At 36.7% G+C, this 17,663-nt stretch overlaps 1 protein-coding gene across 1 annotated transcript; it reads right to left on the bottom strand.

The window, feature by feature from the left end:
• Positions 1-9,389: 9,389 nt before the first annotated feature.
• On the bottom strand, positions 9,390-11,105 carry LOC145992387 (glutamate [NMDA] receptor subunit 1-like). The gene has a single exon (XM_083128767.1). The coding sequence runs from the start codon at positions 11,103-11,105 to the stop codon at positions 9,390-9,392; it is 1,716 nt and encodes a 571-aa protein (XP_082984893.1).
• Between the last annotated feature and the right edge of the window lie 6,558 nt (positions 11,106-17,663).

The raw sequence follows: 17,663 nt of genomic DNA, 5'->3' as shown, positions 1-17,663 counted from the left end.
TTCGCCCCTAAAAGGGCACGTTCTCCGCCGGAAGTTGAACATTCTTCCATTTTTTCTTGCTTTCCAACCGCACTAATTGGAAACGTGACGCAATGCTCAAAACTATTAGAAACATTTTTTCAGAATCGTTACTAAGGTTAAATTAAAATCCCTAAATTTTGCTTAACCGAATTTATAATTTGCAATAAGATGTACTTTAATAGTTGCATATCCAACGTTCCTAGTCTGTTATAATAATGATTATATTTCTTCTGAATACATGATTATTGTTCCACTTCCGTTATGTTTTCACTTAATTCCAACCTTTACCTCGCATTCTCTTAGCATCTGCTGCTGCCATCTATCATCCAAATTTACACATACTCGAACCTGCAGCTTCTGATATAGAAACCAAGGAAATGAGGGATATAGAAAACCCCGAAGAACAAATGGAAAGAGAAATAGAAAGTAAGAATGAAGAAGAGAAAGGAGGAGGAGCGCAAACAAGAGATAGAAGGAAACAGAAAGAGTGATTGCAGTAAAGAGCGTGAAGAGGGACAGAAATAAATAGGAAAAGAAAGAGACCGGAGAGGAAATTGAAAAAGAGGAAGATAGGAACGAAAGGTTGAAAGAGACATAGAAAGCGAGAAGGTGAGATAAGGAAATAGGGGAACCGAGAAAGAAAATAGATGTAACTAGGAGAAAATTACCAAGATAGAACGAGGAAGAACACAATATTTGGGGAGACGGAGGTTGAAAAGATCTAGCAGGAGAGAGAAGAGGGAGAGAAACAGAGCGATGTGATTTAATTTTTGTATTTAGCGTCGCTTTTATACTACTTTTGGCTAAACGCGTCGATGAGGATGAGTGATGATATGATGAAATTGATGAAGGAAGAATCCTACGAACACCTATCCAGGAACCAAGGACATATTTTGGGGTCCAGGGGGTTCGGGCCACCGGAAAGACTTATGAAGTATTAACATTTAATAATCAAAACGTAATTGTTTATCATTTGATGCAGAAGCGATGGTTATTTATTTCTGCTGAAGTTATTGGTTCATACATCTTTGAAGGACAGTTCCAATGAGGGTCCAAGATGAAACCTAGGCACTGTACGTTGTTTGTAGTGAAGCCAGCAATCAAGGAAATTTAATTAGTGTGATAAAACATGAAATGACCTTTGCAGCGCCAGTGATTTGCAAAGAGCACACTCGCCAAACGCAGTATTTCCCCTTCTCTCCCTTAACTGACATTCTAACCTCACAATTACAAAGTTGGAATGCATTTCATGAAAATGTATCCTAATCAAGTGGTGTAAATAGAAAATGTTCACCTTTGTAGCAGGGCTGAATGGGAAGGAATTTGTTACAGGCTTTACGAGTGGAGAATGTCATTGACTCTTTTTGGAATCAATGCTCCTTCATCTTGGAAATGAGATTCCTTCAACTGCAATTGGACATACACAGTGCGTTTCTCCGTCGCTTCAGCCGCTTGGCGGCCGGCCAGACGGCAGCTCCCGGCAAATCACATGATATTTCCGCTATGGAAACCACTAGCTTCGAAATGACTTCAAGTGCTCAGAATTACATTTACAATTACAATCAAAATAAGCACTTTAATTGTCACACGGGCTGTTGGAAATTTTGTCCTCGTGCATCCACACATTTCTGGCATGTTCTTTAGGAAATTTCGTGTAGCTTTGTTAACAAGACCCGCTAAAAGGGCACTTCAGTTTCCTAACAGCTCACAGCGCCACAGCGGCAATGAAGCACATGAATTTGCGCATAACGTGTGAATTTCCTAACCCCATTCCATTTTTCGTAACTTCGCGATTTCATTTCAGTCGTATTTTTTAAAGTGTTCACGTGTTACAAGTGTTCATGTGATTTTCTATTGTCTTATCAAGTGTATATTAAGTACTTAGTGTTCCAAGTGTTATGTGTGTTTTGCTATTGTTTTAATAATGGCACATACGTACAGCCAACGGCAAAGATAATGGTAGGCAAATTCTCCACCGCTATTTTCTCTACTTTTTTATTCTACATCCTGTGTTGATTTAAGGAATGAAACTATATTGGTTCGAAGCAGGCATTGTTCTCTGCTTATTGACGTCTTTATTTCAATTCATTGTCATCACATAGTGTAATACAGACAAAATGAAAATTGTTGTGGACAATTGGTTGCCGTTGGGATACACAGTACAACAAAAAGTTGTTATGTACGATTCGCATGTGATTACAAATTCTTGCAAGGATGTTCGCGGACGATTTTCAGCAAAACTCCCAGATGTGCCTGTTCCACGCAGAAATACAGTGCGAAACTTTTTAAACAAATTGAAGGAAACAATATTTATTCTCGATAAGAGGCTTTTGATTGATTTGCTATATATTCTTTTACTTCGCCTTTTGAAACCACTTTTGGCTAATGTGCAAAGATCGGGATGAGTGATGATACGATGAAATTGATGAATGGATACTCACGAGCATCCATGACCAGGCCTGGTTTCCAACCCGGGACCCCTGGCGTCATAGCGCGATGTGATAACCACTCCGCCATGGGGGTCGGATCGATAAAAGGCGAAAGGTAAAACAGCGTGTACTTGCCGATGAGAAATTGGAGAAGGTCGGAGAAAGTTTAGAACATACTCCTCAAAAATCGCTCCGACGACTTGCACAGGAAACAGAAAAGTCCGTAACAACAGCATGACAAGCTACTAAATTTTAAAACTGAAATCGTACAAGGTCACTGTTGTTCAGGAAATGCTACCACGCGATAACGAGAGTCGGTTAAACTTCTCTAACTTTATATAGGTTAATGTTAATGGTGGGGTAATTGATTGTATATATTGTTTAAAATTATGACTTATCTTTACATTTAACTTTGAAGCTCTTAGCTCACTGTTAGCTCTTGTTTAGTCTTACGGCGGGCGACCTACATGCTGGCAAGGGAAGTGAGGAGCGGGGAATAGCCCGCAGACCAACCAGACAACAGCGATGGTGCCAAGAGTTACGATGTCGAGGGAGAAAGTGCTGCGCGCACCTCTTTTTACAGGCTGCTGTGTTTCTTATCGCGCTTACCCGCTCCCCACTTATCTTGTCAGCATGTAGGGCGCCCGCCGTAAGACCAGACAAGATCTATAACCAAACCTTGTGCACATAAGAAAAAATGCTCTTCCTTGTAGATCTTTTAAACAGTAATATCGGCAATAGTCTCTAAATGGTTCAATAAATAATTAATTTATATGTTTTCCAGAAGGAAATACGTTTTTCATTTTTATACATTTTTATGAAATGAAATGTTTTTTTTATGTTAATGTCAAACTGTAGTTAACTTCATAATTTCAGCGGCTCAAAAACAAAAGGACACAGCGGTACATTATTCCCCTCAAACAGTTTGTAAGGGCAAGCCTTAAGGAAGATCGAACCGGTCCGTCGATTTCCCATGGAAATTGGCACCATTCATTTCAAGTTACAAAAAATCATAAAACTTGTTACTTTTATTGTTACTAAAGGAAATTACGTACGGTTGGCTAAAACTGCATGACATGGACAAAAATAATGTAACAAACAGGAAGCTATTTATGTGACAGAAATGTTAAAAAAAAGTTGGAAAGCTGTCCTGGATTTTCACTCATCTGGTGATTCAATCAGGAAAGTTTCCCCAATGACGTAGACTAATAATAAATTCGGAATACAATCTATTTATTTTTATTAGATTATAATAGTTAATATTGTATAAGAATACTCATAATAATATTAATAATAATAGTAATTCATATAATTTCAACAAAAATATCTAGGAATATATTTTACACCTTAGGGGAGTATTGAATACATTATATACAATACTCCTCTAAAGTCATGAGTGTCAAGTGTAAAAGCTACGATTTGAATAAGTTCATTTTATCAATGAAAAATTTTCGTTTCGTCCCCATTATTATATTCAAAGTATACAAACTGCAGAATCTGACTTCTACAAGAAAATATAATGTTCATTGGGAAAAACTGAATGGCATATATCATTACAATAGTTTACTTGTGAGGCATCTCAAGATATCTGTGATAGTTCCTTAATGAGTGACCACTTCCTGGCACTCCTCTAAGTCTTCATTGCAGATGCAGATGTCACCACTGAAAAAAGTAAGCACTGAATGAGCTTTAGGGAAGGGGGAGCAGATTTGTTTCCGGGGCAGAGAGACATGTACTACAAAGGAGGGATGATCATTACCAGTGCGTAGTTAGAGATCGTTTAGTTCATTGCACTCTCCAGCCTAACTATTGCCTATTTTTGTGCGAGTAGGAAAAGGTTTATTATCCACGTGTATTAAAAAGATTTGGAAAAAAAAAATGTTTTGTTCGCAGTTATTTTCCCGCTGCTCCTGTAGCTGGAGACATGGAAATCAATTTAAATTGCACGTGGGGTGGGTGTTTTATAGTTTACACTCCAGCTCTCAGATAGAAAAGCAGAAAACAAAAAAAAATATATTTAAACAAATTGTGAAAAAAATAAGGAATTTTGAAAAACGTTTTTCTTCTTACTAAATATGCCTTTATATTTAGATGTGTTTTATTATAATGCTTAAAAAATTGAATGTGTTGTGTAGAAATAAGTTGTTCTTAATTATAATAAAATGTTTTACAGTACTGGTAAACTTGTGAGACCTTTGAGTTACCTCGTGGTGATTTTTTGGAAAGTAAGATTTCAGAAATTAGAACTGCTCTGAAAAGTCAATGTGATCGTAAAGAGAGTGAAGATGTATTAACGCAATTCTTCCTCAACAGGTAAACAGAAAAACTCTGACCACCGTGTAGATTTTGACAATAGCTAGTTTATTTATGGAGAATCTTAGTACATCTGGATGAAAGCAGCACGAGATCTGGAAACCGGGTGTTTACGGTTTAGGTTTGATCGAGTACTTAATTAGCAATTAGTTTATATTTGGGGAAACGAATTGACGTCCATCAATTCTGAGCTCTTACCTGGACCCAAGCAGAGATTCTTGTAGTGTTGAGAAGCCCAACACTTTGCCTAGGCCCCAGAGAACGCAAGAATATTTCATTATTGTCGCTACCCAGAAAAACACAGGTAGTAAGCCTCGTAGTGTTGAGTTCCCCTTCCCTAACATCCTCTCTGGCCCTAAGACAACACCAAGGTTAGAATTATAAAAAACTAAAAACTCAGTAGCAAATCCAGGAGTATTTATTCCCTTTGTTCTGCAATCTCATACTCTTGACTTCCATCTTTATGATATGATATTCTTTTGTTTTGTTACAATGAAAATGGTTGAAAAAGTATACATATCTAAGATTTCATAAATTATTTAAAGTGTCTTTACATATCCATTTGAATTATCGAATCTTTATGCATTGAAAAATATAAATTTCAAACATACATCCATCATTTTTATGCATACCTAAAGTTAGCACAACTTAGCAAAAATGTCAATTGATGTTCATTCGTTTACATCATAACGATTAGTACTCGTACATTCAGAACAATCTAATCTATATTTTCAAGCCTTCAAACTTGCATTTTATATATTTTATTTAGTTTGAAAATTAGAATGAGAATTAGGAATTCTTTATTTATGGGCAAAGTTCAGCCTGTGGCTGTTCTACTATTTAACCCGCAAAATCTTGTACAATAAAATAAGCAAAAATACAATACTACTATAACATAAATATTCCATTACATTTATCCTTACTAAATATATCAGTAATTAACACTGCGAAGAAGATAAATACAATTTTACTCATTCACACATATCAAAATATTACCGTGCGTTCATTTCGATCTGCAGCCGAGAGATCGGGAGAAGCGTGGCGGGCGGCGCTGACGGAGATGCCGACATTTGCGGTCTGTAATACCCGCTTATTTTTATGGACATATGCAGACATTTATATAAATATTGCAAAACGAGCACTAACCTGTGTTATAAGAGTACGGTTTTAATTTTAGTAGCTTAGTGGCTGTATGTGCCGATGATTTTGACACGCCCACCTCTTGTGAAACACGGCGTAGATGTTTATTTGGAGAACGTTCTAACGCTGCACCAATTTCATCGAGTTTTGCTTCGGTTAGAATCCGTCGTTTTTGCTTAGGTGTTTTAAAATTTAACGATACAGTTTCTCGTAATTTAAGGACAAGATGTTTAACCGTATCTCTATGTGGAGTTGAAACGCCTGGGAATTTCTGTACAAATTGCCTACACACGTCTCGACACGAGTCTGTTTTCACGTACGTGTCATACATAAAAGTTCTTTGTTCTAACGTGAACCTTGCGGCTGGCATTCCAATCGTCTCACTGACACAACACATATACACACTGCAATAACACAAACAAGTAACTGCAAGTAACCAAGAATAACACTCTTGCGCACAGTACGAAATTAACACGCTCTTGATTTACATTGCTCGCCACTATATTCACAGCTCTGTCTTCATCTTGTCGCGAAGGAACAAAAAAAAATCGAGCTCGAAGATTACGGATTGCAAGGAAGCTCACGAAAACCATTCACTTTTAAAGGTTTCGTCTGCAGCGTAATCTTGATACAGTGTTGCACATTCGAAACCTCCAATCGATTCCCATCGCCACAAAACTCTTTCAAGGATATAAACTTAAGCAGGACGTTACTGGTCAAAACTATGATTAAAATGTTTTATTATCTGTGGCTCTTAACATCGTTTCTAAAGCGTATTTTTTTGTGTATATAAGGGCAGAACTTGGATGAATTACAGATGATAAATTATAACACAGGTTAGTGCTCGTTTTGCAATATTTATATAAATGTCTGTGTATGTCCATAAAAATAAGCGGGCATTACAGGCCGCAAATGTCGGCATCTCCGTCAGCGCCGCCCGCCACGCTTCTCCCGATCTCTCGGCTGAAGATCGAAATGGACGCACGGTAGTTTCTGGTTCAAACAGTACAAGGTCGCAACAAGCACTTATATTACGTCTAATAGAAGCTGTCCACATCTTGGAAATAAACAATATCCTTGTGCTACATAACGTTGTGATCGCAGGCAGTGGCGTGCCCAAGGGGGTGGTTGTGGGAGTCATAACTCCCTCTCTCCTTGGTCCAGGGTCAAAGAACGTCAAAGACAGGAAAATATAACAAATTGAGGGCTGACTACTAAAAAAGTATACATAAGCCCTCCCTTTGCAGAGTCCTGAACACGCCACTGATCGCAGGTATCGTCTGTTCCAGGGACGACAACAACTCCTCAACACTCCCTGTGAAAGAGAGTTAATGGGAGCTGCATTACCCACCGACCTGCTTATATTTCAAGTATGTGTGAAGCTATGCTTGTTCGTATGACACAATCTTTCTTCTCACTCGCTATGTTGACAAGAATATTTAATACCAGCTGAACACTCACCCCCTAGACAGAAGTTGTACAGTCACGGACACTTCTCGGTTGTAACCTTTCCATTTTTCGCCATCTTCACTGATGACACAGTCGTCCTGTGGTATCGTACTTTTAAATCACTCTGTATATTTACAGATTGTCAAAAAGTGAACTCTTATTATTCATGGGCTTAGTCTGACAATATTTTTGATGCCACTGTGAGTTCTGGAAGTTCCAAAACATGATCCCATAGCTGAGAGGGTTATTTGTAGACTTTTCACGGCCATATTGGCCGCCATATCTAATAGAATGTGCTAAAGTGGGTCTTTTTGATTTCTTATTATCATAATACAGTTGTAAAGTGCAAATTATGTGAAAATAAAATGCCATGCCATGAATGATTAATAACTGCAATGAAGCAACAGGTTTCAGGAATAGAACTTTCGTCATGACCGCCATTTTGATGGCACCATTTCAGACGAACGAGGGCTTAAAAGCTTGTTCACTGGGGCCTTTTAGGTTCAGGAATGAATGTAGTATCCGCACCCCAAAGGGCACGTTCTCCGTCGGAAGTGAAATATTCTACCACTTTTTCGTGCTTTCTTACCACATTATAACTCCCTTTTATATTTCATTTCCTGCGTAGTGACACAAGGTTTAATATATCCGACGTCATCCAAACGGATGCGGGATTTTTACCTCTCCCCTCTTCACGGGTGAAATTTTATTATAAAATTTTAGAATCAACCTAATTCAGAACTCTCATATTTTCATCTACAGACGGCAAATGCAGTATTTCACGAAAAGGCAACAAGGCTTCCTCCTAGTTACATCGACTTCACTCAAGTTTTTCAAATCTCTAAGTTTTGTTATTTTCGGACGATATTTCGCCTCCTTCAAAGAGTACGAAATAATAAGAATATAATGTCTGAGCGATATACCAGGAGCATTAACCTACCCATCAGTTAGTACACGTTTTTCATTATTTGCTAAAATAACGTCATGCCATGATTTCGTGTATACACTATGATAAGTTGAAATAAGCGACAAAATTTTAAAGTCGACACAAGGTCACGAAATTTATGTTTATCTGATTTATCTGCGACCAATTTACAATTCGTATCCACATGAGCAAAACATTTTAGAAAAAATTGAATGAAGTCGTCCTCAAAATTCTCAAAATTACAGTTGGGTTATCGACATACCGTTCAAATAAAATATTCTTTCGGTTCATGCATATCTTTCAAATTATATGTGTGTATGCGTATATATACACACATCCATCCATCCATCCATCCATATAAATAAATATATGTATATATAAATTATATGCACACACAGCCCATATACAGTACATATAGCCCACCTACAGCAGACAATATCATATGTACATAGTGTACACACACACACACAGAGAGAGAGAGAGAGAGAGAGAGAGAGAGAGAGAGAGAGAGAGAGAGAGAGAGATACATGTTCTGCTGTATTGAATTGCATAATTGAGGCACTTCGTGGTCTACAGTTTTATTGTTGTAATTTGTTTTGTATGGGCATTAAATTTTAGTAATTTGTTTGTTGGAGAATTTAACTAGACAAAAATATTTGATTAATAGCACACAGTTGGGAACACCTGAAACGAAGTGGGTTTACAGCGCTGGAATATTTGTCATGAGCCATAATTTTGCGTTTCCACTACCTGTTTACCCTGCCACTGTCAACGGCACAAAGCTATAAAAACATCCATAGATTTAGGAACCAGATGTAACATCTGTAGGTACTCTAGAGTGGTGCAGTGGGAAATTTCTCACCACCTGATTCTTGGGAAACAGTGCAGTGTGTTATTGTGATCATAGCAGAAGAAGCAGAAAGTTGTCCTGTGACAAGGAGGACTCCTTCCCCACAATATGTTTACCTCTCAAGCCAAGTGACTCCCCCAAATTCTGTTCTGCTGCTTATTGACCTTCTGGTGCAGTGTGAAGGCTAGAAGATGTTATGGCACTTAGATTCCTCCAACCTCAAAAAGTGCACGTGATTTGCTGAAGACTGATAAAGCGTTCACTAGAAGTTGCATTTCCTTCTGCCACTGCGTTCAAAGAGCATCGTTAACATTTCAAAAACGATTGCAACAAGGCTACAACCAAGACCCACGACGAGCAAGGCAAACGCTCCTATTAGATGTTTCAATCCAAAGGCAATCTTTTCTTCCTTGTCTCGAAACTTGCTTCTCTTTGCATAAAATTTAGTGTACATTAGCCAAGACTCTTGCTCCCAGAATTCCTGCAAACCTGTTTCGACGCAGATTGCTATAAGGCGACTGAAAGGTGCCACAATGGGAGATCCGCGTCTCATGTTAAGCATTAGCGGCGAACTGTTGACCTTCTCTGACAATATGTGAAACGTTAATTTTCCATACGAATCCCTGAGGTCTTGAAAGAATATCGTTTGCTCAAGGAAGATCTCAGAAGTAATAAGTGCCTTGTTTGTCACATTCTTAAGTTGATTAAAGGAGTAAGCATCTGTTATAACCCACGTAGCAAGTAGATCTTGAAAAATTTTGTCTGTGAACGTAGAAAAGAGTATCTGCTCGTTTCTCGATCCATGAATCCGTATCTTCGAATTCAAGAGATCTTCCATGGAGTCAATAAGTGGATGCATCTTGGGATGTGTGGTGAAGCTGTATAGGCAGCCTTGGTACCCTGTGTTGAGTATCAAGGACATCAATACCCACAGGGCAAAGATAAGCCTTATAGAGAATGTACGAGGCATTTCATGGACCGAGGTTCCCAGTAGAATGGAGAGGTTATAGAGTGTGATAGATTGATAACGAAATAAATGTGCGTTGGGCGAAACCTCTGAGAGCTGCTTCATGACACTTGCAATAAGAGAGTACGATATCCCAATGAGTAGCCAAGGAACCAATTGGTATGGGAATATGATGTTCATCCACGACGGAAAAGTAGTTGGAAGAGCTACAATTAAAACAATATTCTCAAACTGGCCTGGAAAAATAAGGTCGAAAAACTTGTTCCTATGTGGTTTAGATGTCAGCACAGTTAACGTTCCTTCAAGCGCATCGTCATAAATATTTTTGAACTCACCAGTTTCATTACCATCTTCATACAAGTGCCTGAAATCATACGTTTGGTTCGTCCGCAAAGTAAAATTCAGTGTTTCAGAGAGTGCTGTGAGCATTCCTCCATAAACGCCTGTGAGTTTCTCACTGCCAATAGAAACACTTTTAGGCAGAACAAAGGGAAGATAGGGCACCGATGCAAAAACCAGAGAGCACCCATATAAGTTGTTGACTTTGTTCGGGAAGGCGTTTGCTCCCTTGAGGAACCTGCCCTTTTCCCATACATCTATTAGCTTTCCATGAATATTGCGACCGCAGTTGTCCTTGGAGAAAGGGATGTAAGTGTGCACGAGGACAGAGTCGTTCATCGAGTACCTCAACCCTTCCAATAGGATAGAACTGGATGTTGAAGGGACAAGTACAATAGCGTTGATTATGTGTCTTGTATGTAGTGCCAAAAATATATGGTTGATATCCTCAGTGCTAGTTCTCTTATCATCTAACATTATGATGTACTTGGCATCTGATCTGTATCTTGTAGTATATGGCATGTTTTGTAGGGTGATATTAAAGCTAGATGCGTTCCTAAGAGTTATCACGTATACGAAGTTTTGTCTGTAGAGAAACCAGTTCTGTCCTATCCTACGCTCCACATATTGTTGATTGCCAAATGTATAATGCGGTAATGTGAGATCTCTCATGATGACATCAGTAATGTATCCGCTATCTTCATCTCTTATGAAAATTATAGCTTTTTCGCTTCTTAGATTCTTATTAAGAATATAATTTACGCAGGAAGCAAAGTTACTAATCTTTTGACTTAATCGACGTGATTGATAAACGACTTTCGCATGTAGGTGATGAGTACTCGTAGTGATGAATATAAGCAACAGAATGAAGTTTATGATCATCGTGAAGTAGATTTTCTGTAACGAAAATTCTCGTTATTCATCGGATTTATTCTACAGAAAATCGAGAATTTCTTGTACATAGCACTAAAACCTTCTCAGTGAAACAACAAGTTTTCATAACGTCAGATTTACAATAAAACAATACAATACAATAATTTCCATCTATTATATCCATCTCCATTTTCCATTATTACTTTTTAAATTCCAAAACCTTCTATATTATTGTATATTTTAAAAAGAGTGTACAGTTTAGTGAAATAGCATTTAAACTCTAATTTATTATATATTTTTCAAAAGTGTTTTTCCAGTGTATTTTACAGTTCACAATTTGTGTATATACAAAAGCGAAATTTGTTACAAATTTGATCAAACAGCCCAGTAAATTCAAGAAATGGAAACAATGGTAAGTTTCCTACTGTTTCTGAGAAGAAATATTGTTTCTGATGAAAGTTTTATCGAATATTTTGTAGCTTGTGAAGTGAGTAAATCGTTGTAGTTATTCACGATGTGAGAACTTCTCTACAAAGCGTTCTTTGTACACTCAAGGGAGAAACCTAATATGAAGTGTGTTTCAAACGTCAAGCAATTCTAACTATGATCTTTTGAAATTCTGAAGTCGTAAAACATACTTACACCTGCACTTTTACGTTTCTTCGTATTTTACGTAATACCTGTAATTGCCAATTTATGCCGTAGCCCACTAGAATTTAATGAATGTGGAAATTTACGATAAATATTTGACCCAACTGTCAATTTCGACAGAGTATTACCATAGTATCAAAATTGGAAGTTTGTGAGACACTTGGAGCACGTTATAGTTTTGTTAATATTCATTTCATGAGCGAGGTATCAACGCAACATTCGGCTTTTTTGTAAATAATATGACAGCAATTTTGAATTTTCCAGAGATTCAGAAAAAAAAAATTGTAATATCTGTATATCGAAGCCCATTGAAATTGACTAAACTAACTCCCTAGCCTTCTTAAACCCGAAGGTTCATGGCTGCAGCAACACAGGCCTTCCATCTGTCCCTATCTTGAGCAAGATCTATATACTCTTTTCCATCCCTACCGATTTCCCTTAGGTCCATCTCAACGTTGTCCCTCCATCTTCGTCTTGGCCTTCCTACAGGTCTCTTACCATCAGGTTTCCCAACAAGAATCCTGTAAACCCCTCTTTCCTCTCCCATTCGTGCCACATGGCCTGCCCACCTAAGTCTTCGCGATTTAATCATTCTAATAATATCTGGACATGCATACAAATTATGTAGTTCTAAATTATGTAACCTTCTCCACTCACCTGTCTCCTCATCCCTTTTAGGTCCAAAGATTTTCCTAAGGATCTTATTTTCAAATACTCTCAATTTATGTTCCTCTTTCAATGTAAGGGACCAAGTTTCACATCCATATAATACTACAGGCAAAATTACTGTTTTGTATATTTTAACTTTTAGTTTCTTAGATATTGAACGAGAAGACAAAAGTTTATGAAGAGAGAAGTAACATGCATTTCCTGAATTAAGCCTACTTTTTATTTCCTCTTTAATATAATTTTCATTTGTTAATATTACTCCTAAGTATTTGAATTTGGAAACTGTTTCAAACGAGTTGTTATCAATAATTAGATTTTGATTATTACCTAACACTTGGTTTCGGCCTGTAAGCATATATTTAGTTTTCTCTTTGTTAACTTCCAAACCTATCTCTTTAGCAGTTTTGAAAAATATTTTAGCATTATTCTTAATTGTATTCACATCATCCCCCAGTAAGTCTACATCATCTGCATATGCTAACAACTGAGTCACACCATTTAATTTTAGTCCTTCTTCAGTTTCTTTTACCTTCCTAACAGCATATTCTAAGGCAAAATTAAAGAGCAATGAGATAATGCATCTCCTTGTTTTAACCCATCATGAATTGTAAATTTGTCAGACATATTATTACCCACACGAATTTTACTTTCTGTTTCACTGGTGCATATTTTTATCATATTAACAAGCTTCTTAGGTACTCCAAACTCTACTAATATATTATATAATTTATCTCTTTTGACCGAATCATATGCTTTTTTGAAATCAATGAATAGCTGATGGACATTTTGATTATATTCCCACTTTTTTTCAAGTGTCTGTCTGATGTGAAAAATTTGATCTGTAGTTGATCTGTTGCGTTTAAATCCATATTGATAATCACCTATAATTTCATTAGCATATGGGGTTAGTCTTGTTAAAAGAATGTTAGATAATATTTTATATGTTGTTGAGAGTAGGGAAATTCCACGGTAATTATTGCAGTTCATTTTATCACCTTTTTTAAACACAGGAACAATTATGGATTCTTTCCACTGTTGAGGGATTTCTTCTTTATTCCATATTAAACAAATTAATTTATGAATTTGACATATTAATGAATTTCCACCATATTTAATTAACTCAGCTGGTATTAAATCAATGCCAGGTGCTTTGTTATTCTTTAGCCTTTTAATAGCATCTTTAACTTCAGTCAAGTTAGGTTCTGGAACTAAAGGTTCTGCTGTGTGTACTTCATTTACTTCTGATTTATCTCCTACATGAACATTTAAAAGGTCATTAAAGTAGTTCTTCCATCTATTTAGAATATCGCTTGGGTCAGCTAGAAAATCACCGTCTTTATCTTTTACCAAGTTTACTTTACGTTGCCACCCCTTTCTAAACTCATTTACACCTTTATATAAATCTCTGATATTTTTATTTTTGCTGTTTGTTTCAATTTCGTTAATTTTGCTTTTCAAGTAATCTCTTTTTTTACTTCTAAACATGCGGTTAACGTCTCGCTTTATTCTATTATAATTGTTTAGATTTGTATCATCAGAGTTATTTAACCACCTAAGTCTAGCCTGATTTCTTATTTCTATTAGATTATGACATTCATTATCAAACCATGGCTTACTTTTTCTCGGTTTATGGTATCCTATACTTTCTTTAGCTGCTGATTCTATTGCATTACGTATGTGCTCCCAATTCTTATTTACGTCTGTTTCATTTATATTTTCATCATCATTTAAATCCTGCAAAACATCAAATCTATTTGACAGTTTAATTTGATAATCTTTCTTAATTCTTTCATCAGTAAATTTTCCTGTATCAAATTTTAGAACTTTTAGATTTTGTTGCTGATGATTTAACACTGCGAGTCTTTCTCTTAATTTAGCAATTACTAAATAATGGTCACTGGCACAGTCAGCACCTCTATGTGTACGAACGTCAATTATACTAGTATGCTTTCTCTTATCAATGAGAATATGATCTATCTGATTATGAGTTTTACCATCTGGAGAAGACCAGGTATATTTATGGATATCTTTATGTTTAAAAGTGGTACTTTTCACAATTAAATTCTTTGAGGTTGCAAAAGTAATCAATCTTATACCATTATCATTACTTAATTCATGAAGACTTTCTTTACCAATCGTGGGTTTAAATGTCTCTTCTTTGCCAATCTGTGCATTACAGTCACCTAACAGAATTTTCATATCATACTGAGAACATTTATCAAAGACCTGTTCCAACTCTGTATGAAAATCATGTTTAGTATTATCATCTTTATCTTCTGTTGGTGCATGTATGTTTATTAAAATAATTTTGCACCACCTACCCTGTAAAACTGCATATGATATCCTATTATTAATAAATTCTACTGTTTTAAGAGCCGAGATAATTCTATTATTTATGAAAAAGCCTGTTCCAAAATTATGATTTTCAGTACCACCATAGAAAAAAGTATAATTTTTAGTTTTACAATTCCCTTCTCCTGGCCACCTAACTTCCTGGACAGCTACTACATCTAATTTATACTTAACTATCTCATTAACTGTACACTGAAATGCCCCAGGCCGGTAAAGGCTCAGAACATTCCAGGTGCCTAATTTAATATCCTTATTCCTAACGTAAATCTTATCCTTAGTCCAGGGACCTCCCAAAGTAGTCCCCACCCGGAGATCCGAACGGGGGACTATTTTACCTCCGGAATATTTTACCTTGGGAACATCCATGGCCTTATATTTCTGTTTCTTGACATTTTTTTTTACAGTGCAGAGTTGTCAGCTCTACGCCTAACCCCCAATATGAATGGAGGAACTACTACGCAAGACAAACACAAACACATTAGACAGCACAATTAGTACACAAGACGAAGACAAACACATTAGATAGTACAACTACTACACAAGACACACATAAACACATCACAACTACTACACAATATAAACATAAACAAACTACACACCACAACTACTACACAAGACAAACACAAACAAATTAGACAGCACAACTACTACACAAGACAAACCAAACATACTAGACAGCACAACTACTACCCAAACATACTAGAAAGGAGAAGTGCACCCTTCATAATACTTTTCCTGCTCTTCCACAAATAGGCAATAGTTAGGCTGGATAGTCCGATTTTCTAACTATGCACGGGTAGTAGGAACAGACAATCTGCCTCCGATAGCGAATTGCTATCGACAATTGCACCCTTGAGTCCTAAGAAATACATGTAATGGCGACGTTACCACAGGAACCGTCCCCACTTCCAGAACACTGGGGAGCGTCCTCAGAGGCCGTAAAAGCATGTCTGGATAGTTACTCCCGGCGCCACAACATCTCTCCTCCACCCTCGCGGTAGCAGCCATCCCCCTGCTTCCACGATGGTTGCAGGGAAGATGTTGATTATGTATAGTTTCAATATCATATTCTTTACACCTCTTAAACAGAAATTCACCTCGAAGTCTATCATTAAACTAGCACTTCCTTTTCAGTGGCATGATGAACTAAACTGCTAGCTTACGATGTCGAAACATTATTTGAAAACTGCAGACTGAACAGCTGGACATACAAACATTGACTGCTTACAGTAAAAGATTCTTAACTGAATGTCAGCAGTTTCATCATTGAAATTGACTCATTTGTAAAATTGTTTCCTGTTCATTTCCTTTTCCATGTTTTTGTTGTTGTTATTCATCACAATATTCGAGAGGTATGGTCTCCGTGGCGGAGTGGTTAGCACAGCGCGCTAAGAATCTCGGGACCCCGAGTTCTAATTCTGGCCTGAGCATAGGTGTTCTCTGTGAAAGTTTTCTCACGAATTTAATCCTCATCGTCTCAATTAACCAAAAGTGGAACAAAAGCGATGCTAAATAACAAATATCAAATGAAACTACGTATAAGATGTGCTCGTATAATCAAACAATGTACGAAGTAATACATCAACAATTGCAACGCAAAAGGGCATAGGGACATTTTTCCAAATGGCATTGACATTCTGCTATTGAAATTTTTATGTAAGAGAATTGCACAAAGAGTATAAAAGGAAACAATTGTTCATTGGTGCATTTTAATTCAAGGCGTGGATAAATTGCTTGAGCAGTGATCATATTCTCCTCCCCATTATTACATGCCAGATGTATTTAAGAATGCTAACAATGATACAAGTTCAATTAAGAAGTCTCGGTTTTATCCATGGAGAGATTTATTGCACAATGGTTTGGATCCCATTTGAAGTTTTAGAAGCAGTTGCAATTAGCCACATCTGAGTATAAAGTGAACTTAAAATATCTGTGGCAAAACTTGGGCATTTCTAAATAAGTTACTGATTAGGAGGAGATATAGTACAAATTTGCTTCGGAACATAATTCAGTTGAACTTTTTGCTTGGAAAAATTTTAATGGGAATTTCAGAAAATTAAATATTTACAACACAACTTAATTCACATTATGATTGATTGATTGATTTTGTGTTTTAAGTTCACTTTATGCACAGTGAGGCTAATCGGGACTGGACCTACAGTGTAAAGTGGGATCCTAAGCATTTTGTGCCTCCCGGTTAATTCACATTTTACTCAAACTTTAGCGTATATTTTGAAATTTGTAATTTCTGACAGAAGGTTTCAAAAAATTGATTCAACTTCGGAACGAATAAATTTAGAAAGTTTGTTCTGATTTCATATGACAAGTAAAGACTTTCATTACGTTTAAATGCTCAACCTTTACAATGGAACAAACTGAAAATACTCAGATTGAATTTAAGCCAAATAGGGTGTATGGTAGTCCAAACATTCTTCTACACAAATGCGACAAATGTTCGAGGAATGCAAGAGACGATTTAACTTTGCAGATTTCAATAATATTTATGCATCACAAAACATCTATATATGTATTCTTATTTGCGGATTCCAGGAAAAGACACCATGGATTGGGTATTTTTTTTCCTATTATTATCTAAACACATGAATATTATATTATATATGATCGTAACCTCTGATTACACATGTAAATTGGCATTAAGATAATTGTGATTGGGGTGGTTCATAT

Source organism: Lepisma saccharinum, chromosome 9 (assembly GCF_977018435.1).
Source record: "Lepisma saccharinum chromosome 9, izLepSacc3.1, whole genome shotgun sequence".
Taxonomy (NCBI): domain Eukaryota; kingdom Metazoa; phylum Arthropoda; class Insecta; order Zygentoma; family Lepismatidae; genus Lepisma; species Lepisma saccharinum.
This window is presented reverse-complemented; position numbering and strand designations above follow the sequence as displayed.

Excerpts from the sequence above, each read along its gene's own strand:
- LOC145992387 (XM_083128767.1), bottom strand. The coding sequence starts at position 11,105 with ATGAGAGATCTCACATTACCGCATTATACATTTGGCAATCAACAATAT.